Source organism: Plecotus auritus, assembly GCF_963455305.1.
Source record: "Plecotus auritus genome assembly, chromosome: 5".
NCBI classification, from domain to species: domain Eukaryota; kingdom Metazoa; phylum Chordata; class Mammalia; order Chiroptera; family Vespertilionidae; genus Plecotus; species Plecotus auritus.
In genome coordinates this window covers 163,498,975-163,523,746 of record NC_137776.1, presented here as the reverse complement: position 1 = coordinate 163,523,746, position 24,772 = coordinate 163,498,975, and the positions used below count along the sequence as shown (strand labels likewise).

Below are 24,772 nucleotides of genomic sequence, written 5' to 3'. Positions count from 1 at the left end.
TTTCTTTTGTTAATAGCTCCCTCCTCCCACTCCTCTTCCTGTAAAAATCTTCCATTTTATACAACTCCTTGGAGTGCTCTTCCAGTTGCTACACAAGATGCTGTCCAATTCACGGCCACTTAGGTATCCAATGTACTCATTGGATTTTGTTTTGTTTTTCAACACTCTCCTCAGAATAGATGGTGGTGTCTGGAGAACTTTATTTATTTTTTGTTAATCTTCACCTGAGGATATTTTTCCATTGATTTTTAGAGAAAATGTTAAGGGAAAAGTCGGGGCGGGGGGTGGTAAAGAGAGAGAGAAACATCTTTATGAGGCAAACAAATAGATTGGTTGCCTCCCTGCACCGGCCAACTAGGGCCAGGGATTGAGCCTGCAACCAAGGTACGTTGGAGGCTTGATCCCAAGGTACCTTCATTCCTTGACCAGAATTAAACCCTGGACCCTTCAGTCCTCAGGCTGATGCTCTATCTACTGAGCCAAACTGGTTAGGGCAGAACTTTATTCTTTAAATATATTTAAAGTGCCCAAATCTTAAGCTAATGAATTAATTTTTGGCTCATGAATGCATTTTCATTAGCTAAGGAATGGCTAATGAATTTTTTATACGTGTACAAATCCATGTAATACCATCCAGATAGACAGGGCTCATGGTTACGGTTCTTGTTCCAGCTGTCATCGAGGTTAACGTTACCAGGCACAACACAAGTGATACCGTGCTATCCCTGGGACCAGTAAAGGGGAAGAGAGGGAGCCATCTTGGGTTGTTCTGGTCGACCACATATATTGTAACAAAGCTTTGGTTCCTAAAGCTACCAGGCCCAGAAAATCACTGTCTTCACCCACTTCTTTACACATTGCCTACCAATAATTGGAAATCATTTTGGATAAGTTTTATGCAATCTTGCAGACCCCCAACAAAGTGAAACAGAAAGGCAAACATTCTGTTATGCACATATGATAAAGTTTTATTACCTTTAACAGGGAGTGGTCTGAATAGAAAGTTGGCCTACTAGCTAATTATTGACAAAGAGAAGGGTTACAAATCCACTGTTCGAAAGCTAGAGCCGTTTATAGGTGAAAACTGTTTTCACCTATAAAAAAATGGTAATTTTTATATAATCAGCTTGTTGTTTTTGTTGACTTTGCAAACAGTTTATGCCAGAAAAAAAAAAAGTACTCAAATCAAAGCTGCTTTATTGTGCACAGTATAGAGCAGAGACTCAATAAATATTTACCAGATTAATTTAAGGATGCTAAAATGGGTGTATGGGGTTCTATCTACTTAAAATTTCATAGGCTTCAAATTCTCTTTCTAAAAAATATATATTTTTATTGATTTCTGAGAGGAAGGGAGAGGGAGAGAGAGATAGAAACATCAATGATGAGAGAGAATCATTGATCAGCTGCCTCCTGCATGCCCCACATTGGGGATCAAGCTCGCAATCCAGGCATGTGCCCTGACGGGGAATTGAACCATGACCTCCTGGTTTATAGGTTGACACTCAACTACTGAGCCACGCCAACCGGGCGAGGCTTCAAATTCTTGAAGCCACACTTGGACTGGAATTTGGGCCTTATTTGTCAATTTGTCTCTAAGGAGACTCTTGCAATTGATCAGATTTCCACCCTCTTTTCAGATGCATTTCCTTCTTATATATGATCCTCCTGTCTCAGAGGAGGATGTCAATTTCCTACCCACACAAGTGACAGGTAAGATGCATGGGTCAGTGTTAAATATTCAATATGGCTCTCACTATGCATTATATAACAAAATTATTTCTAGCTATTAATAAATATGAAAAATGAAAGAGATAAACCATTAAAGTAAAACATAAATTATACCTCAATTTTAAAAAGAAAAAATTGGGGTAGGGTGGGAAACAGAAGAAAATATAGGTCTTCTATTGATTTAGGAGGTTAAGGAAAGACTTTTGAGCAAAAAAGGGGCAAAAGAACACAACATAAATGATCAATTTGTTTATCATAAAATTTAATTCATCTCTAGATAAAATATCACTAACAAAATTGACAGACAAATTTCACAGAGGTATTTGACATAATGTGACTAAAAAGGTTTTAATATCCCTAATATATAAAAATCTTTTATCCAACAGTAAGAAAAGCAGCAATATTTCAATAGCAAAATTGGCAAAGGACCTGAATAGAGAATTTAGAGAAGAGGAAATATAAAGTGCTGATAAATTATTGCAAAATATTTAATTCACTAATAAAAAAATGAAAATAAGGGATTATTATCTTTAGCCTTTAGGGCTATCAACGGTGAATGGGAATGATGTCATGAGTATCTGCCCAGTGTGGGAAAATGGGGATATTCACAGACTTTAGTGCAAATGGAAATTGGTAGAACATTTCTAAAGATCAAATTGGCAATATGTATCAACCTTCATATCTTTACCTTTTGCGCTGGTAATACCATTTCCAGAGTCTATCTTAAGGAAATAAGCCACAGTGTGACAAATAACAATAACAAAAATATTACAAATAATCTAAAATTTTAATTAATATAAGAGAATATAAATCCATTGGTAAAAATCATGTTTTTGAAGAATATTTAATGATATGAAACATGCCTACTATATATTATATATAATGTTATATAATGTTAATTGACAAGGACAGGATATGAACGTTTCTGAGTGTATATGTCTTATTATCAACTCTGTGAAAATAGGTATATATCTGGATACATATTATATAAATATAGATATATAAATATATAAATCTAGCAGGAAAAATGCAAAAATCATAAATTAGTTATTTCAGTTAGAGAAATGCAGCATAGTTTTTCTCTCTTTTCTGGAAAATGTTTTACATATTTTAAAATGAAAATTTCATACTTTATTTTTGGGGTCTCATAAGTCATTTAAGTTCTAGGAATGTATGCTTAATAATGGGCAGAGATACAGACAAAGATTTCTATACAGGGATGATCATTAATAATCCCCTAATTTTGGAGAAAATTGCTATATTCAAAAATAGGAGAAAGACTGAAAAAATATAGTACATTCAAATGAAAGAATATTATAAATCTATTTCAATATGGGTCTTACTATCATTATACATCAACATATAGGTTATATTTATATATATAACCTTTTCTGTTCTGTTTCCAATGAATTTTTAATAACATGGGGGAAATTTGCATATGTTATTTAATAGAAAAAAGAAGATAGGAATTATTTAGCATGTATCTTATTTACTATAACCTTTTCTTTTTAATATGACCAGAATTAGATAGACAGTAGATACTAGTAGATAGATGAATACTTACACACCCACACCCACACCCCCCCCACACACACAATACTCTCTCACTCATTTATTTCTATATAGTCATTTTATTTATTTGCTTATTTTTTATTTATCCATTTAACAGTTTCTTTACAAAGACTAGGCTTGAATTCAGGCTCTGATAAAAAAATAATTGAGTTTGGGTGAATTACCAATCTTCCCTTAGCTTCTGTTTTCTCATCTGTAAAATGGGAAGAATAATATCTACTCTGCAGAGTAAATAAGGTAATGTATATAAAGACCCAGCACAAAGACCTATAATAAAAGTTTTTCAAGAAATAACAATTAATATTATTTGATTATTATTTTTGAAAATGGAAAAGATTCAGGAAGCAAAAATGAATGGGTGGAGACCTTCACATTCTCCTATCAGAGGAATTATTTAACTTATACGTTTAAAAAAAACACACCCATAAAATATTTTATATTCCCTGGATTTAAAAGGAATGTAAATGTCAATGTAAATCAAAGATCAAAATATAACTAAGATTAAAATATAATTAAGCAAAAATAATGTTAGAAACAATGCAATGCACCCCAGAAAATTTTTCCAATACTGCTTAATAACTATAATATTGCCACCTTGTGGAATTAGTGATGTATTACATATCCCAGGGATTTTGAGATTTTATTTTAAAGTAATTTATATAGACAGGCTGAATTATACAAACATCCTCCTTTTAATTTCTAAGTTAATGTTATGTAATTAGCATTTTCCACGCAGTGACATTCTTCACAATGATTTTTAATGGGTGCCTAACATTTTATTGAAGGATGTGCCACACCCTGGCTCAACATGCCGATACTATAGGACATCTAGATGGCTGCCCAGTAACGTGACACGTTATTCACTGTGATGGTTTTGTACAGGTATATGTGGGTGCAATTATTGAGTTATAAACATTATAATATGTGCTTATTACAAAGATAATACAAGGTTCGTATTTTCAAAGAGAAGCAAAATTGAGAAAATAAACCATACTAACAATTTCCCAACCCAGATTTTTTAAAACACACACATATACTATGTGTAATAGATGTGCAAACATATATGTAGTATGTATTCAGAATTTTTAAAACAAAAATGGGATTATATTACTATGTGCCCTTTCTTTTCATTTAAAATTGTCATGTGCAAGTTTTCTGAGCCAGTAATACCTATAGAAAACATTGTTTTTATTGACTAAGTGGCATCCCATTATATTGTTATATTAATTGCACACATACTTTGAAGTATTAAGTTCTAGTATATACATTATTAAACACAGTGCTTACAATTTGATGGGGCATTACGCAAATGAACGGGACAAGTAAAGAGAGAGGCCTGTTTTGTAATGACATGCCATGAAGGAAAAGAACAGGATACTAGCCAAAAAGTAATAAGATGCACAAGGTGGTTGCAGAAGGTCTGTCTGAGAGAAAAGAGAAAGTTTGGACTTGAAGGATGAAGAATCTGGCATGTGAACACGAAATAACATTCTAGGAAGAAGGAGCAGCATGTGTGAAGGCCCTGAGGTGGAAACATTTCTAGAAACAGCAAGATGGTCAGAGAGGCTCACACTTAGTGAGGCTAAGGCAGATGAAGCTGGAGGGCTTCTATGCCATGGCAAATAGTGTGTACTGCATTTTCCGTCTATGGCAGTAGCATGATCTGATTTATATTTTAGAGAGCTCACTCTGCCTGTTCTGTGCAGGAGAAGGGATTGGAAGGCAAGGGAGTAAGACTAGATAGGGAAGTACAGCAATAATTCAGATGAGAGATGGGGGGGAGGGGTTGGAGTAGTGTAGTGATAATTATAGTTGGATATGAGATAGGATGGAGTGAGGGAGTTGGCTAGTTCAGAGAATTGGCAGTAAACATTGCATCCAGGATGGCTGCTAACATTTGTGGGTCTGAAGCAAGAAGACGAATGGAAGACCCTGCTTTCATCCTCTTCCTGTCTTTTGCTCCAACCCACGTGGTGAGCCGGAGTTCTCTCTCATGCTCCCCTATGGACACTTCAGCCCACTGGTTCAAGCCCCAGGCCACACTACATGCTACGGCCGGGATCCACCTAAAGCGAAAGTGCCTGGAGAAAAGACCTGTGTAGATCTTATTTGAGAAGGGAGTTCCAGGGTCCTGGGATTCTCCAGTGTGGCCTTGGAGAAAAGAGGTGGACCTTGGGGAGGCACAGCCCCTTAGCTCCAGGAACTCCTTGCCTTTTGTAAAGGGTTCAGAGGGAAGTTTCCTCAAAAAACTGAAAATGGAACTCCCATTTGACCCAGTGATCCCACTCCTAGGAATATATCCTAAGAAACTAGAAACACCAATCAGAAAGGATATATGCACCCCTATGTTCATAGCAGCACAATTTACAATAACTAAGATTTGGAAACAGCCTAGGTGCCCGTCAGCAGATGACTGGATCAGAAAACTATGGTACATCTACACAATGGAATACTATGCTGCCATAAAAAAGAAGGAATTATTACCATTTGTAGGCACCTGGATGGAACTAGAGAACATTATGCTAAGTGAAATAAGCCAGTCAATGAAAGAAAAATACCACATGATCTCACTCATTTGGGGATAATGAAAAACATTATAAACTGATGAACAAAAAGATAGATACAAAGGCAGTAAAGCATCAAACAGACTGTCAAATTACAGCGGGAAGGTTAGGGAGAGGTGGGGGAAATAAAAGATCAACTGAAGGACTTATATGCATGCATATAGTAGTAACCGACGGATGCAAAACATTGGAGGGTGAGGGCATGTATGGGAGTGGGGTGGGGGGGGCAATGGTAAGATATGTACACATATAATACCTTAATAAAAAAAAAAAAGGGTTCAGAGGGAGAAGGGCAACAGTGAGGACCCTGATGCTGAGGTTATTAAGGTGGTACTGACTACATCTAGTTAAAATTAATTTAGAAAAATCTCTTAAGTCATCCATAAAGTATAGTACTATATACATGTTTTATGTGTACAACCCTATATCATTGTTTTCTAATTCTTCCTTTCTCTATGGCTTTCAGTTAAATTAACTTCCCCTTCCATGATGTTGGTGGAGTCATCAACACCCACTTACCTGGCTACTTAAATGATGCATTTCTTCTGTTTCCGTGGTGAGTAAAACTCTTAAAAATATTCCTTTCTTCTTTATACATTGGCTTTTAGACTCGATGCCATCTATTGTCTGTTTAAGTTAAAGCATCTATAAGATGACTCCCTATATATTTTGGAAAATAATAGGACTTGGGATGATAGGTTGAAAGAGAGGAAGGGAAATGTTTAAAGGACCCTACATCTCCAGCTTGAGCAACTGGTTCAACGGTGGTGCGATTTATGACATGGGGAAGACCAGGGGAAGAATGGATATTGATGTACCATAATTTATTGACCTTATTTCCTATTGTTGGACATTCATGTTGACTGCAATATTTTACAATTAGAACAATACTCTGATTTACAGCAGAATTTTTTCACACATCTTTAATTTCTAAAAACAAAATTGCTAATTTAACGGATGTGCACATTCTTTAGATTTTTAATACACATTGCCAAATAACTTTCCAAAGAGCTAGTTGTTTTCTCACAATTGGGGTAGGTTTTGAATACCGAATTTCTAAGTCTCCCTCCCTCTTTTTCTTTTCTTTTCTTTTCTTTCCTCCCTCCTACTTTTCCTTTGTCCATTCAGTAACAAAATTTTTGTCAAGGATCTGCTATGTCCTACACAGGGCCTGAGATTACTCTAGCTCAGTGGTTGGCAAACCACGGCTCTTTGGCCCCTTGAGTGTGGCTCTTCCACAAAATACCATGTGCGGGCGCGCACGTACAGTGCGATTGAAACTTCGTGGCCCATGCAGAAGTCGGTTTTTGGCCTGGACGAGTCTATTTTGAAGAAGTGGCGTTAGAAGAAGTGGGGGTGTCGGTCAGTCAGGTGATGGGAGACGCGGCGCAGGCGGGCCCCGGGATACGCAGTGCGGGGGAGGCGCGTGCGATTTATGCACGAGTCCAGTGAGCCAGTCAGCCAGCAGTCTCATGTGCAGTGGTTAGTGCTAGTCGTGTCCGCAAATTGCGCGCGGGTGAAAAAAGTACCTACCTGAAGCATAAAGTTACCTGTATTTTTCCAACCAGCTGCAAATCCTACAGGTATTTTTGTCATCAATTTAAGAATTGTAATTATTTTGTGTTGGTGGCTTTATTATTATAAAATGAAACTTTTTTTTTAGGTGCCCTGTTTGACATGGCTACAAAGAAGAAGCAAGAAAAATGGAAGACGAAAACCGTGAATTTAAAGTTGAATGAACCGAGACTTTCGCGTTTATTCAAAACTTAAATGGCCTTCCGACCTGTCTTATTTGTCAGGAAAAATTGGCGCATAACAAGAAATCAAATTTGGAGAGACACTTTACAACTAAACACGTGTCATTTAGTACTAAATATCCTGTCGGTGATGCAAGGAAGAAAGCAGTTGAGGAACTTCAGAAGAGTCAAGAAAAATCAAGTTCTGTATTTAATTACTGGATGCAATCTTCCAACAATGTTAATATTGCAAGTTTTGTGGTTAGTCAAGAGATTGCTAAGAGAGGAAAACCATATACAGACAGTGAATACATAAAAAGTTGTTTTATAAATGCATCTGAAGAGCTATTTCGGGATTTTAAGAACAAAGCAGATATTCTAAAAAAAATTTAAAGAGTTACCATTGTCTGCTAAAACAGTGAAAGATAGAACAGTCAAAATGTCTTTGAATATAACCGACCAGCAAGTCGAAGATCTTAAATTGGTTTCAGCTTTATCAAAAGCAGTTGACGAGTCTTGTGACATAAATGATACAGCGCAAGTTTCACTTTTTGTACAATTTATTTCATCTACAGGTCCTAACGAAGAACTTTTAGGATTATTGCCACTCAAAGGTCAAACACGTGGAGAGGATATAGCAAATGCTGTAATTGAGTGCATTAAAAAACATCATATTCCACTCGATAAAATTGTCTCAATTTCAACAGACTGGGCGAAAAGTATGTCTGGCGTAAGAAACGGGTTTGTTGCTATTTTGAAAGAAAAAATTAATCACGAGATACTTACTTACCATTGCATCATTCATCAAGAAGCGCTTTGTGCGCAGACGTTTCCAGAAGAAATTTGCGAAGTTATGGAATTGGTGATTAACATTATCAACTCCATTACAGCTAAAGCTCTTAATCATCGCCAATTTAAAGAATTTTTAGTTGAAATGGAGAGTGAGTACGCAGATCTTCTGCTGCATAACAAGGTACGTTGGTTATCAAGAGGAAACGTTTTGAAACGTTTCACTTCCTTATTAACAGAAATTAAAGCATTTCTCCTTGAGAAGGGTGTTCACTATCCAGAACTAACGAACAATCAGTGGATCCAAAAATTTTATTTCATGGTAGATGTTATGTCTCATCTAAATCAGCTTAATCGTAAACTACAGGGGAAAGGAAACACAATTTTTTCGATGTTAGAAGTTATTTCATTCGAAAACAAATTATCTCTTTTTGCTCAAGATTTTGAAAGAGAAACTTTGATTCACTTTCCAAGCCTGTTGAAACATTGCCAAGAAAATAATTCTGATATTGACATTTGCTATTTCAAAACAACACTTTTAAATATGAGGGAAGCTTTTCTCAACAGGTTTCAGGAATTCAGAAACAACAAAGCCACGTTAGCCTTTGTTAAAAAACCTCTTAATGCTACTGTAACAGAATTAAATTTTTCTCCCTTTAATATTGACATTGGCAACTTTGAAATGCAATTGCTGGATTTAAAAAACAAAGAATTGTGGAGCTCAAAATCTGAACGTCTTTGTGTTGATATAGAAATATTGGAGAAAAACAAATGTGAACTTAGTTCACAGCACAAGTGGTCTGCTTTGAAAGACATGGAGAAGGAAGATATGTTGATTTTTAACACCTGGAATAGTATTCCTGACTCATATAATCAACGGAAAAAACTAGCGTTTGCTGTTCTTTCCTTATTCGGGTCTACATATTTATACGAACAATCATTTTCAAGCATGAACCTTATCAAGAGTAAATTGAGAATTCGTCTTATTGATGATAACCTGGAATTGTGCCTAAAATTAAAAACAACATACAAACTGACTTACCCAAACTTTCCAAGGAGATGCAAGGCCGTTGTTCACATTAGTGTTTGTCAGTCATTGTCATGATTTAATTTTATGGATATTGTAAGGTAAATTGTAAGGAACTTAATTTTATCAATAAATAATATCATTATTAAGTATGATATCAAGTTTTATTCAACGTACCTATAGTTTAACTAAGACTTAAAATTTTAAAGTTTATTAAGTTAATTTTAGGGAACGTTGTGGAGTGAAAGAAGATGTAGTGTTGAGGATTGAGAAAGGTATGTTGAGATGGTTTGGACATACAGAGAGATGAACGAAAGGAGATAGACGAAACAAGTATACAAGACGAGTGTGGATGGGAGAGCTGGAAGGGGTCGACCTCAGCGAACGTACCTCAATCAGATTGAGGACGTTTTTAGCAAAGGCCAGCTTAGGAGTACCCTAATGAAGTTAATAACAATGTACCTACCTATATAGTTTAAGTTTAAAAAATTTGGCTCTCAAAAGAAATTTCAATCGTTGTACTGTTGATATGTGGCTCTGTTGACTAATGAGTTTGCCGACCACTGCTCTAGCTGTTTCTTGTTGAGGGCTGGGAAATGACTGGGGAGAAGGACGACCTCTGGAAGACTCTGGAATTCGAATTGGATGACTTTGATATCCTACCCACACACTTTTACTTTGTGTCAGGCCAAATACATTAATATCCCTTTTTCATTTAGGTTGGTGATGCCACTCTGAGAATTTGGAAGGAAAAAACATTGACTTTTGTGCAGACCACAGATAGAACTCTGAGACCAGGCTTTGCCCCCAAGGAACTATAATTTTGAGGGTATGATTTTACAGCGAGCTTTTAAAATATTATGCCAATTTCACCCTCTTAGACAATGGCTGCATTACCTCTCCAGGTCACGAGGCAGGATTGCCCTGGCCAGGGGTCTGTCTCAAGGCAGCTGATAGAGAAGGTGGAGCAGGAGACCCCAGGGCAGGGCGGGAGTTCCCAGCATGAGGCCCCTTTGTGTACACTAGGGCCAGCCCCCACCCTGTTGATTTGAGGGTAGATGTCACACTACTTAGCTTGAGCACCTGCATTTCTAGATTTGACTCTGACTCTGAGTGAAGCCAGGCACTGGTGGGCTTCCTTATTGTTGTAACTGATAGGAGAGTCCAACCCAACAGCTGTCGCTTAATGAAGACTTCAGCGTGCACAACACCATTTACTGCTAGGTCCTGGAAAACAGTGACAGCGCGCCTGTGTGCCGAAGGAAATAAAGAGATTCCTGCAGTACTGTGAACCTAACGCCAGACTGGGTTACGAGTCTTGTTGCGCTCGTCTCTGAACATGGGCTATTAGGTGAAGCGCTGGACTCCAGAGCTCTGTTCATGACTGTGGGTTAAATGCTTCCATAAGTAACTTGCCAGAGGCCCTCTGCCCTCTAATAGTTTCCTGAGTTCTCCGAGTCATTGTGTCCTCGTCTTTAAATGGGAGCAACAAGCCTACATCTCATGATTCTTATAAGGATTGAAAGAGAGAATCACATAAAGCCCACAGTTCAGTCGCCTTCACTCTTGCGTAGGCCTTCAGTAAACGGAGCAATGTATACCATCCTCACACCCCTGGTTCACAACATACTAGTGCATTTTATTTCCCAGGCCACCTCTCTGAAAGCCAGAGGAACCATTGCCAGGTACTGTTTTGGAATGAAAAATAAGTTCAAATACAATTATTTCTAAAAGGCTTAAACATCTGCTTTTTAAAAACATATGATGTGGTTAAACCTTTGGAACTTTAGCTATTTGTCAGTTTACTCAACATTTGCTGGCCCCTTTTTATTTACCAAAATCAGGCATGTGTCTGTGTCTTTCTGACTGGGCTCTTGCAGTTCTTTGCTCAGTAGGATCAACACACCAGCTGATGGATCTAGGCACCCTCGTCAAACAAGCACTACACGGACTGTAACCAGCACAGCCTTCCGGCACTCTGCAGACGTCCTTACTTTGGAAGAAAAGAAAGAGATGTATAAAAAGGGATATGCTTTTCCCAGGGAAAGGAAAGAGTGTTTCTAACTCCCCCTCAGACCTCGCCATGCACATGTCTCCAGCAAAAATAAAAAATGTGATCATTTTAATTTTTGATTCTCAATAGGAGGCTAACATTTCGTAAGCAATAAAAGTCACAGATGACCAGGACTTTTATTTAATCAAGTGCTTTAACTTCCTCCCTCTTCCTAGGAATCTAACAAGAAATAAAACAGGGCATTTAGTCTCTCCCCTTTCTTCTCACCAGAACGTCAGGGTGCTGCAGGCAACTGGGTGCCTCCACCCCAATCAGGGAAGCCTGGATGGGAAGGGCTCTGGAGATGGTTTGTCCTGAATAATGACAGACGAAAGAGACCTGTGATGAAAAGACTGAAGGGCTGTGGAACAGCACAGATACCCGCTGGTCCAGGAGACAGAGCAGAGAGCTCTGTGGACTCTGAGCAGAATCCGCTCTCTAACCCTCAGGGCAGACAGCGTGGAAACACACTGCCTTCTCAGAGCACTTCTGAACTGGCTAGAAGGGAGGCGTGACTGAATTCATTTCCACTAATTAGCAGTTGGCTGTCCCTGCAAGTTAGGAGATCCAGAGCAAACAAGAAGCTTCCTGGAATATAGGATGTTCAAACCTTCTAAGTCCCAGAATGGAACATGGCCCAAAGGCTTTTCCTTCTGACTCGTGTATTTCCTGACAAATACCTGCTTTGTAAAATTACAATGAAGGTACCATTTCTTTCTTGCCCTTTGAGCTTATTAAACATTAAAAAATGAGTTTGAACATCCTTTAAAAGTAAAAGTACAAGGAAAGCAGGGTAGTGTTTCAGCATCATTGTTATCTCCCCCTATCAGCCGCCAGCTTTGTCTTGCAGCCACCCCCTTGGACAGGCACTGATGTTAGTGCTTCTCGGAAGCACCGAAGCTCTGCAAACCAGCGTGCTTCCTGTCACACGTCTCTGTGCCAACACTACAGTTTTTCATCTTTTTCTTTTGTGGCTTTTCAATCTTTTGTTACTTGGCTCTATTTTTATTGTCACGTTCACTGCCAAACTTTGTTTAGTCGCAGTTTGCCAACATCCAGGTATTTCCGGGGCACTAAGAGGGGATGCATGGGGACTGTCCCATCGCATATGTTCTGTGGTCCCTTTAAGTCAAGGATTAACTTTGAATGGAGCTTTTGAGAGTAATGCCCTTTAGACTGTTGACTGATGAGCAAGATACTGTGGTCTGTTAGTTTAATATCTGCCAACTAGAGGCCCTATGCATGAAAATTCGTGCAAGAGTAGGCCTTCCTTCCCCCTGCCAGCACTGGCTTCCCTCTGGCACCCAGGACTTGGGCTTCCATCTGGAAGGATGTCTGGTCTAATTAGCATATTACCCTTTTATTGTTATAGATAAGAAATTCAGCATTCTGCACCAGTGGTTAAGAGACCCTTGCCTGATTTGCGGCCAGGCCAGTCAGGCACATGCTGCTTATCTGTGTAGATGGGGCAACCCTGCCCACAGCTCAGGGGCATCTGGCTTTGGCATCCAGGGATGTGGGCCATGTCCAGTGATGAGCTAATATTGACAGAACTGGATTCCTCTCAAAACAGCAAGTGGGGAAGGAGGGTGGGTGGCTTGTTCATGACCATCAGACGCCATACTTGATAGAGATCCAAATCTTTACAGAGCGATTGGGACAGAAAAAATCTGTAAGCGAAGAAAAGATAGCTTACTGAATTAGCCTGCTTAAGAGGTAACCCCACAGAACAGCCCAGAACAGCATGCACTAATGACCACTTAATGCTGCTGCAGTCTGAAGGCTGCGTGCTTCCTGAGGTTTTGATGACTCACTCTCCTATCAATGGAAGGAGAGTAGAAGAAAGGAAAGGACCTAACATTTATGAAGGACTTGTCTGTATCGGGCACTGGTCCCAGGCATTTTTAACATATTTTTCTCACTTAGTCCTCGAGAGATGGCATTATTAGCTCCTCTTGCCAGGCAAAGAAGGAGGAAAAGTTAAGTGACTTTCAACATAATGGGGGAGGGTGGAAGACAAGATTCAAATACAAGCCCATCAAAAGGAACCAATTGCTCCAAATCCCATGCTTTTCCCACTAGACCATGCCAAGCGTGTAAGGACATGCAGAATGTGGCTGAAGACCAAGCAGAAGGGAATGGGGATGATACCGTTGTAATTAACTAGTTATTAATAACAGGAAGGGAGCAAAGAGAAAGCCAGACATTACAGGCATATTCTCTGCAAAACACTGTGGGGGCGGGGGGAGGGAACCCAGTAGGGAAAGCAGATGCATACCCAGTAAAGGTGGGGTGACACAGGGAAGCTATTTGGCAGTCAGTCACACCTGAGATATTTGGCTCTCTCTTGGTTCTCTTGCATTTGTCCGTCTGCCCCACGGTCATGTGGACCCAACACGCAATGGACTAATGGACTGCAGCTAGCATGATGCCGAACTGGACCCAGCTACAGCATGGAAAGGAAACTCTGGGCATGGCTCTGAGTTTAGCTCTGCTGAAACCCCAGCTACACTTCGTCTATGACTGGACTGAGGGAAATGGGACTTTGGAAACCCAGAGGTGTAATTCCACAAAAATAAAGCTTCCTACTATAGCTCATCCTCCTGTGGGGACCTCCGGAAATGCTTATCCCAGCGGCACCTCCGGGACCCCACTCCCACTAGCAACGGGGGAGACAAGGCATGCTCCCCTCCAATAATAGACAGATTCTGTTTGTCCATATCTCATGAGGGACGGTCTTCATTGTGTAGTATCACTATAAGGTGAGCATTTCCCCCCATTGTGAAAAGCAACATGGAAATATAGCCATAATCACTTATTATTTTTAAATATATATATATATATATATATACATTATCATTTATTATTTTTAAAGGTGAAAAATTATGCACAAAACAATGAATTAATTTATTTCATGCCCCAGGCACTGAATATGAATCAGTGCTCAGCTTTTGACCCTAATAAGGACACCTGTGGGATTTTCCTGGTGTCTGTGTGATGGGCAATGCTGTGTGTTGGCGGGGGGGCGGGCGGTGGAACCCTGTTAGGACAGAGATGGAGACAGTGCAGAAACTAATATATGCAAGTGTTTATATAAACTAATTCATGCAAGTGTTTCTCTTGGGTGATTAAAGATAATATATCTAGATCATGCTTTATTTTTTATTGTGACTTTTCCAGCTCTTGCCTGAATATTTCCTAAGGCTTTATAAACAAAACAAATGCTGCTATTGATTAGCTGCAAGAGTGCACTTTAGACATATTTGACAATTCAAACTTTTAAATTAAAGGTGTCAGTGACTGGCCAATATTACCTCTCCGCCAAAAAAAAAAAAAAAAAAAAATTTTTAAATCTCGAAAATAAAAGGCACAAAGATCCAGCTCTGCCGAATTCCTACAAATACCTACATAAGAACCTCCTGTTACAGCGCACAGGCCAAATCTAATCACCAGGATCCAGAGACTTTCCATGTCAGCTGGGACTTTTGGTGTTAAATCTGCATGAAATTCTCAATTAGTAGATATAATATATTTTTTTAACATTTTGTTTTATCGTTGATAGTATTACAGATGTCTCCCATAGATATAATCTTCATCAGGAATTTTGACTCAGGTTTGACCACCATCAGATTAAAAAGGAGGTGCTATACTTTGCACGTTGATATTCCACTAGAATAAACAATCTGATAAAAAGCAAGCCTTAGGGTTTCATCCACTCTTCAGGTGTTACTTATCACCTATGGGATGAAATCCAACCTTGGCAAGCAGGTGAGGTCTGGCCTGACTGCTTGGCCCCCTCTCCTATCACTTCCAGCCTCACACTTGGCAAGAACAAATTATTTGGATGTTATTTTCTAAGTGCAAACACCCCAAGTGTCATTTTGCACCTCTGCTTCTTAGCACATACCAGTCTCTCTTCTGGGACTTCTGATCTGGCAATGTCTGTGCAGGATTTGGAAGACTCTTAACCTCCCCTCCCCCAACCCCCACTGCTTCTGCGGGTTATACACACCTGCCCCTCTTCCTTCCTGAACTGTGAGCTACCTGAGAGGAGGACTGGCCTATAGTAGGTGCTGACTCAAGGAAAGGAACCAATTGCTCTAAAGTGGTCGGCACACTCATTAGTCAACAGAGCCAAATATCAACAGTACAACGATTGAAATTTCTTTTGAGAGCCAAATTTTTTAAACTTAAACTTCTTCTAACGCCACTTCTTCAAAATAGACTCGCCCAGGCCATGGTATTTTGTGGAAGAGCCACACGCAAGGGGCCAAAGAGCCGCATGTGGCTCGCGAGACGCAGTTTGCTGACCACGGCTCTAAGATATGAAACATGTTTCTTTATTTTGCCCGGAGTCCTCCATGAGAGACAAAAGTTAGCTTCTCGTTATTTCCCTAAAACAACCGCAAAGAATAAGTTCCCCGGTTGAAGGGTTCAGTAAATCCTTTCAGAGGTCATCTAAAAGTTAGTAATGTTGCAAACTGAGTGTGAACTAGGAACATGAATTCTAAGAAACATGCAAGATAATTGAAGGACAATATTCTTCAAGTATATATTGATTCTACCTGCAGTAAGTGAAAAGAGAATACAGATATCAAAGCAGGTGTCCCCCAGATTCCTGGGGCGTTAGGTATAGAAATCATCACTGTTAGAGTTCACACTAAAATGCAACACCCTCAATACCATAGGCTCCATAAGAACTAACACCTTTGTAGGTTGAGGGGTTGAGCATTTGCTAATTGCTACTCTCCACCAGTAGGTGTCGTCAGAGATAAGCAAGTTTGCTACGGCTGCCCTCTCAAGGATGATCACCCAAAATCCTGCTCCAGCTGGAATTCGGCTGCCTCCGTAGGTCCCGTCCCTCTTTGGAAGCTTCGGCTAGAACAGCCAGCATACACGCTGTAGTCCTCAAAGTTTACTATACAGGAGAATCACCTTTTTTGGGGGGTCAGGGGTGTTCAAATGCAGATTCCTGAGATATTCTGAGTCAGTAAGTCTGGATGGGCCCTGAGTAATTTTCATTATAAGCGCCGCTTTCTTACCCTCCCATCTTGATGCACTTTGAGAAACACTGATTTGCACCCACGCGGACTGTACAATATCATCTGAGAGACAGGCTGGAAAGGGACTCATTTGTTCCTTCATTCACCAAACACCTATTGAGCCCTTACAGCTTGCCCGTCCATTGAGTATCTTCGCAAAGTTGTGCAGCTCATCCTCCTATTTGTCTCAGGCGTGAGAGCACCATCAAGGGATCAACGTAGAGGTAAGCACTCAACCTATCCTTCCTTACGTTCACTCCATCAGAGAACCTGGCTTCCACCGTGAGAGGCAAAGAGCCCCACTTCCCCATAAAGAACACTTACAGGTTTACAGAAATTCTGCCAATAGACTGATCCCTTATGGTTAGCTTATAGGATGTAAACATCCCCCCCTCAGATAGCTGGAAAGCAATTGTGTTACCGAGAATCAGTTTCAAAAACACAGATAAAAAATAATAAATAATGGCTTTAAAACATAGACAAAACAATAAATCCATTAGTATTTGAGTATTAAGTTTCCCTGCCATGTTAACTTTATAAATTCAAGATAAATTAAAATCCTAGTAGTAGAAAAAGGGGGATAAATTACATTACTACAAACATAAGCTGAAATTCCATCAGAAACTCAATATTGCTATGCTATGGCTGAGGGCTTTCTTAGAAACTGCAATGAAAATAGTGTATTTCACTCCAGACTACCGCTGTTCAGTGACCCCAAACTTAGTCCCCCTATTTTTTTAACTTTCTGACCATTAGAAAAGTTTTTGTTCTAGAATGAACTTTAAAGGTCATTGACTCTAACCTTTGACTCCACACTCAATGCTGCTTTACAACATCCCAGCTGCGAAGTGCCCCACAGCCCTCTGCGTGCATTCCTCGGGGATCAGGGGATTTTCCTCCTTCCCCTGAAGCTCGGTGCATCTTGGGATTGGTCCAATTATTTTATTAAAAAAAAATATATATATATTATTATTATTATTGATTTCAAAGAGGAAGGAAGAGGGAGAGATAGAAACATAAATGATGAAAGAGAATCATTGATCGGCTGCCTCCTACATGCCCCCTACTGGGAATCGAGCCTGCAACCCCAGGCATGTGCCCTGACCAGAATCAAACCCAGGGACCTTCAGTCCGCAGGCCCATACTCTATCTACTGAGCCAAACTGGCTAGGGCATGGACCAATTTCTAGGAAGTTCTTCCACACCTCCTGTCTCCTAAGCAGGAAAAGGCAGTGGCTTCATAAGGAAGTCTTTCGCCTCTGGCACTTAGCCTCGTCCCTGGGTTAGGACTGTATCTCAGCTTCGTTGACAAGAAACCTGTCACAGAGAGGGACTAATGCTTCTTACATAAGAAGAAACCTAGAAGACAGCAAGCTCAAGTGAGAGAAGCTGTGTAGGGAGGGCTTCCAGGAACCAGGCTTCTTCCATCTTTCTGTTCTACTATCATTTGTGTGTGTTTTTTGTTCCTGTTTATAAGATGACTGCTGCCCCTCTGGGCATCACATCTGTATTCCAGACAGGCTGGAGGAGGGGAAAACCAGGAGGATGGGCAGCACCTCTATCTAGAAGAAAAGCCTTTTAGGAACTCCCCATGATATGTCAGTTCTGTCTTGCTGACTGAACTATGTCAAAAGGCCACCTCAGCCTTCAAGAAGTATGGGAAGCCCGGCTGAAGTGGCTCAGTGGTTGAGCGTTGACCTATGAACCAGGAGGTCACGGTTCGATTCCTGGTCAGGGCACATACTTAGGTTGCGGGCTCGTTCCCCAGTGTGGGGCATGCAGGGCGCAGCTGATCAGTGATTCTCTCTCATCATGGATGTTTCTATCTCTCTCTCCTTCTCCCTTCCTCTCTGAAATCAAGAAAGATATATTAAAAAAAGAAGAAGAAGAATATGGGAATGTAGGCATTTTAGCTGGGTACTTGGCTGACACACATCACTGAATGCCCACCCTGGGACGGGCACCACTCTGCCATTTCCTTTATAAGACACCCAGCAGAAGACCCCAGGCCACAGGAAGCTTATTTGGCCACTGAAGGCTGGCTTGATAGACCCAGGGAAGCACTTTACCTTAAACTCCATGCTGTCAGATTTAGTCCATTGCTTCCAAGCTTTCATTGTTACCCAATGAACTATGTACAGCTAGTTTTTTATTTTTTTGCTTGTTTGTTTTGTTTGTTTGTTTGTTTAGCTCCAAGTCACCTGGAAATATATCTTTGGTAGCAGTTAGTATTGTGTTCAGCTGTAATGAAAAAAAAAAAAAAAAAAAGAGCAGTTGCTAACGTAAGACAGAGGTTTGGTTTTAACAAGTCTGGAGGGTCTCAGCCCAGAGTTGACAAGGTGTCTGGGATCCAGGTACCTTCTATATTGTTGCTCCATCATGCATGGTTTCAAATCTCAAGGTCACCTTGGTGTCCAGGATGGCTACTGGACCTCTAGCCGTCACATCTGAATTCCAGCCGGCAAGGAAGAAGAAAGGGACAATGGCTCTTCCCTTTAAAGACACATTCTGGTAGTTACATGTCATTTCTACTTACATCCCACTGCAGCGGGGCTGAGAAATGTAGTCTTTGTTCAGGATGAGTGGATGTCCATTTATAGATTAGGTGACTGATCATCAAACATTGAGAAAAAAGGATACTGAGAGACAACTTTAGTCTTGGCCACAAATTTTATTTTTTAAAAATCCATATCAATGGTAAAAATATTCAACTGTCCAAGACTAAGGCAAAAGACCAACAATAATGAGTTAATATTTACTGAGCACTTACTATGTGCCAGGCACTGCTTTATGTGCTTTATATGTAATAATATAATTCATCATCACAAAAAAAATACTCTTGAGGTTGGGCACTATGACTCTATTACATGTGTGGGAAAAGAGGCCTAGAGAGGCTGGAGCCCAAGGCATACAGCTCCAGAGGGATGCAGATGTGCTGGAGTGGGAGCTCAGGCTCCTAATGAATCACTATAAGGCATTGCCTTTGGGCAATGTGTGAGAGGCAGAAACCTCTGTCTTATTTTGGCAACTGTTATTTTGGGATGTTTTTGTTACTCACATCTGGAGCCTGCCTCTTGACTGCAGTCCTCCCTTGGGGTAAAATTAATTAGCAAGCCTGAGGCTTAGTCCTTCAATTAGTGACTATTCCACTCATATTTCTTTTCAGGTCTGCTTAGCTCCTAAGAGCCTTGTTCTTTGTAATGTGGATAAACAGGGTCAGGTCCCAGCACCAGGCTATGCTGAGAAGAATGGGAGGTCTGGCCTGAATGGGGGGAGCAGGTGTGGCAGCTCAGCAAACACCATGGCAGTGCAGTGCTGTGGTGTGGGAAAGGTCAAGGGCTTGGAGCAAGAAAGAATTCAGGGCGGGTTCTGGATCTGCCATTTGCCACTGGACAAACTCAACCTCTTGGTCTCTCAATTTCCTCAGATAAGACCTACTTTGGGAGAAACCAAGATGGCGGCATAGGTAAACACCTGAACTGCTGCCTCGCACAATAATTTCAAAACTACAACTAAAAGACAAAACGGACATCATCCAGAACCACAAGAAGGCTGGCTGAGTGGAAATTCTACAACTAGAAGGAAAGAGAAAATCACACTGAGACTCAGAGGAGCTGCAGGAGGCAGAGGTACTGAGACGCGCACGTGGAGAGGACTGGCAACTGAGTGCGCGGCTGGCTTTCTCAAGCGGGAGGGAGACAAAAGCTCCCGACTGCACTGAACTCCAATTCCGGGTGAGATTCTGAGGATCCAGACTCATTCGGGGAGAAACTGGACTGTCTGGCAGTGGGCGAAAGTCAAGGGCGGCTTTCTCTCTGAGGTGCTTGCAGTGATTACCACGGGACACTGAGACACAGGGGCCTATTAGGGCAGGACTGACAGTAAACCAATGCTGTCTGCTCTGCCCTGAGACTCCGCCCCATTCAAGCTGAACACAGAGGCTTTTGCAAGTCTTTTCCCATAAGGGTGTCTCCAGCATAGAAGTTCTCCTAGTGTAGACACAGCTGATCCTCACAGCCAATTGGCCTGGAGGTCAATTCCTCCCAGTGATACCAACAACAATCAAGGCTTAACTACAACAAGACTGTGCACACAGCCCACAAAGGGGTGCATCAAGAGTGTCCACTTCAGGTAACTGGGGATGCTGAGCCACTGGGCCCTATAGGACACCTGCCACACAAAGCCACTCTATCAACTCAGGGAAGCAGCCAAAGGGCGGAGACAAAGAAACACATCACAAATGAAAGAAGTGGAGGAAAGCAAATGACTGGATATAGAGTTCAAAACCACGGTTATAAGGTTTTTCAAGAATTTCCTAGAAAAGGCCGATAAATTTAGCGAGACCCTCAAGGATATGAAAAAGGACCAACGAGAAATTAAGCATAAACTGACTGAAATAAAAAATATTACACAGAGATCTAACAGCAGACTAGAGGATCAGAAGAATCAAGTAAAAGATTTGAAATACAAAGAAGCAAAAAACACTCAACCGGAAAAGCAAAAAGAAAAAAGAATAAAAAAATATGAAGATAGTGTAAGGAGCCTCTGGGACAACTTCAAGCGTACCAACATCAGAATTATGGGGGTGCCAGAAGAAGAGAGAAAGAGGAAGATACTGAAAACCTATTTGAAGAAATAATGACAGAAAACTTCCCCCACCTGGTGAAAGAAATAGACTTACAAGTCCAGGAAGCACAGAGAACCCCAAACAAAAGGAATCCAAAGAGGACCACACCAAGACACATCATAATTAAACTGCCAAGAGCAAAAGACAAAGAAAGAATATTAAAAGCAGCAAGAGAAAAACAGTTAGTTACCTACAAGGAAACACCCATACGACTGTCAGCTGATTTCTCAATAGTAACTATGCAGGCCAGATGGGAGTGGCAAGAAATATTCAAAGTGATGAATAGCAAGAACCTACAACCAAGATTACTCTACCCAGCAAAGCTATCATTCAGAATTGAAGGGCAGATAAAGAGCTTCACAGATAAGAAAAAGCTAAAGGAGTTCATCACCACCAAACCAGTATTATATGAAATGCTGAAAGGTATTCTTAAAGAAGAGGAAGAAGAAAAAAGTAAAGATAAAAATTATGAACAACAAATACATATCTATCAACAAGTGAACCTAAAAATCAAGTGAATAAAAAAATCTGATGAACAGAATAAACTGGTGACTATAATAGAATCAGGGGCATAGAAAGGGAGTGGACTGACAATTCTCGGGGGTAAGGGGTGTGGGGGGTGCGGGAAGAGACTGGACAAAAATCGTACACCTATGGATGAGGACAGTGCGGGGGGGGGGGTGGTATGGGCAGAGGGTGGGGTGGGAACCGGGTGGAGGGGAGCTATGGGGGGAAAAAAAGGAACAATTGTAATAATCTGAACAATAAAGATTTATTAAATTAAAAAAAAGACCTACTTTGTACATTTGTTGTGACGGGTGAAACACGGCTGCACATGCATGTACAAGACACATCTATACACCACGTCACTCAGAGTCTGGCTCCTGGTGGGTGCTCCTTGCTTTATTATTCTGACGATGGCCAGTGACCTGCCAACCCACTGTTAGAGCTTCAGGCGCTTGTGAAGGAGAAAGAAATGTGAGAGATTAAAGGTACAAAACACAGGGAGGAAAATAAAGTGTTATTTTTAAAAAAAAAATCCTTGCTGACTCCTGGGGATTTATCCAAAGGGACAAATCAACTGAAGCAAAAACAGATGCTAGATTTTCAGGGCTATCTCTTAACAGCTAAAATCTAAAAGCCACTACATGCCCACATCAGTGTGCTGGGCACAGCCGTTCAATGGAACGATGGGTGGCCATTTGAGAGGAGAGATATTGAGCTTTTCTTTGTAGCAGCACAAAGACATATTTAGGATTTAACATAAGTAAAGAAAAGGAAGACATAAGTAGCTGACATATGGTTGCGCATATATGAAATATATATTCCAACACAGAACTGAAGGAAGGTTCAGATAAAAACAGATTTGGCACAAGATGTGGGCAAGGGGTGTAATTTTTTAAAAATATTTTCATACTGTCTTTCCAATTAAACAACAAAAATAGCATTACAAAGTGGCAGTAGGTAGAAAGCCAGTTTTCTATATTTTCAATAATAGCTACATGATGAGTCCATCCAGTGCCCAGATCTTGATTTCTAAATACCAATTTCCATGAAAAGGAACCAGGGTTCCTTGAAGACAGAGAAGCCTGAGATGAGCCTGGTACATCTGGTTTGTGTCAGCGAACAAGAAAGCACTCAAAGAACCATGGAGACGGGTCAAAAGTACACAGGAGCCAGCATGAATGGGCTTTTATTGGCCAAATCTGAGACAACTTGGGCATAAAAAATAATTATGATAACAGAAAAAAAATCCATAGTTCAAGGAATAAATAAATAAGTGGGAGAGAAGGGAAAAGTCCTCCTTACAATAGAAGACCAATTACTAAATGTAGCAGAAAGGATGGTATTAGAAAATCACTGTTAGGCAAAAACCACAGTAGTAGTTGCTTCAGAGAATCATGAAAAGGTGCTAGCACATAGAAATAAAATTGATTTCCCTGTGTTGATTTTGTAATCCCACAACAACGCTTAATTCCTTTAAGTCTAATTGTATGTGTGAATGATTTGTGATTTTTTTATATATATAAGGTAATGCCACCTGAGAAGAAAGATAATTTTACTTCTTCCTTTCTAATTTGGGTGCCTTTCATTTCTTTTTCTTACCCGATTGCCCTGGCTAGAACCTTCGGTAGAGTGTTGACTAGGAATGACAAGAGTAGGCATTGTTTGTCTTATTACTGCTCTTAGGGGGAAAGCTTGCCATTGAGTATGATGTAGGCTGTGGGTTTTTCATAAACATCCTCTATCAGGTTGAGAAAACTCCCCCCACTGCTGTCATAGTAATTTTTTTCTCCTAAAATTCTTCAGTGAGTCCCCATTTTCTTCAGCATAAAAGCAAGTCCCTTCGTATGGCTACAGACCCTCAAGCTCTGATCCCTGATGACTTCTCCAATTTCATGTCTCTAGGACAGATTCAGACACATGCTATTCCCAAAATGCTTCTGCTTCTTACCACATCTCGGTGTCCCTGCCCCTCCCACCTGCAGGTGGTCTTCAGGCTGCTCCTGAGTTAACTGTTAGAGCAGCTGGTACATTATGTTACCTGGTACAATCATGTGCTTACCCCTTTGCCTCCTAAACAGACTGTAGGGTATTGGAAGGCAAAGACTGGGTCTCTCATTTCTGTATCTTTAGTCAACACAGGACTTGGTAAATGTCTTTGGAATAAATGAAGACGGCCTTTCTGTTTTATTTATACTTAAAATGTAACTTATAAGCACTAATAGCAGTAGATCTGAATAAGGATGAGGTAACCAATTCAGTTAAAGAATCATATCAGGAAGTTGGAAGAAAGGAAGAAAGGAAGGAAGGAAGGAAGGAAGGAAGGAAGGAAGGAAGGAAGGAAGGAAGGAAGAAAGAAAGAAAGAAAGAAAGAAAGAAAGAAAGAAAGAAAGAAAGAAAGAAAAGAAAGAAAAGGAAGTTACATGCTTGGACTCCACCAGCTCAGCACCCCCAAACCCTAATTCGAGAGCCATATGAAGATTATTTGTGCTTTCACAGTAACTCGAAGAATGCATATACCTTCTTCCATCAAATAATAAAGTTCTATAAACATTGGTGTTTTCCTTTCTTTTCAAGTTGCTAGGAAGCTTAAAGTATTAATGCGTCATTGTATAGTGTCTAGCATATTTGTTTTTTCCTGTTTAAGTCTTTGCTTTTCTATTTTTATTTTAATAATCTTATTATCTACTAGAGGCCTGGTGCATGAAATTCATGCACAGGAGGGGGGGTTCCCCTCAGCCCAGCCTGCACCCTCCCCAATCCGGGACCCCTCGGGGGTTGTCTGACTGCCAGTTTAGGCCCAATCCCAGGGATCGGGCCTAAACTGGCAGTTGGACATCGCTCTCACAATCCGGGACCGCTGGCTCCTAACTGCTTACCTGCCTGCCTGCCTGATCGCCCCTAACTGCCCCCCTGCCAGCCTGGTAACCCCTAACTGTCCCCCCTGCCGGCCTGGTCACCCCTCACTGCCCACCCCCCCTGCCGGCCTGGTCACCCCCAACTACCTCCCCCCCGCCGGCCTGGTCGCCCCCAACTGCCTCCCACCCCCGCCGGCCTGGTTGCCCCTCACTGCCCCCCATGCTGGCCTGATTGCCGCCAACTGCCCTCCCTGCTGGCCTGGTTGCCC

The 24,772-nt window shown here is 40.7% G+C and overlaps 1 protein-coding gene across 2 annotated transcripts in view; it reads right to left on the bottom strand.

Moving 5' to 3' along the window:
- SLC44A1 (solute carrier family 44 member 1) overlaps window positions 1-24,772 on the bottom strand; it is a 162,984-nt gene that overhangs the window by 5,451 nt on the left and 132,761 nt on the right. Inside the window, exon 16 of one of the 2 annotated variants that reach the window (XM_080670342.1) lies at window positions 22,015-22,099. The exons of the other annotated variant lie outside the window; for it this stretch is intronic. Coding sequence (XP_080526468.1) covers window positions 22,085-22,099 — 15 coding nt within the window. The 3' untranslated portion in view covers window positions 22,015-22,084. Of the gene's footprint in view, window positions 1-22,014; window positions 22,100-24,772 lie in introns of those variants that run through there. 2 annotated transcript variants of the gene reach the window in all.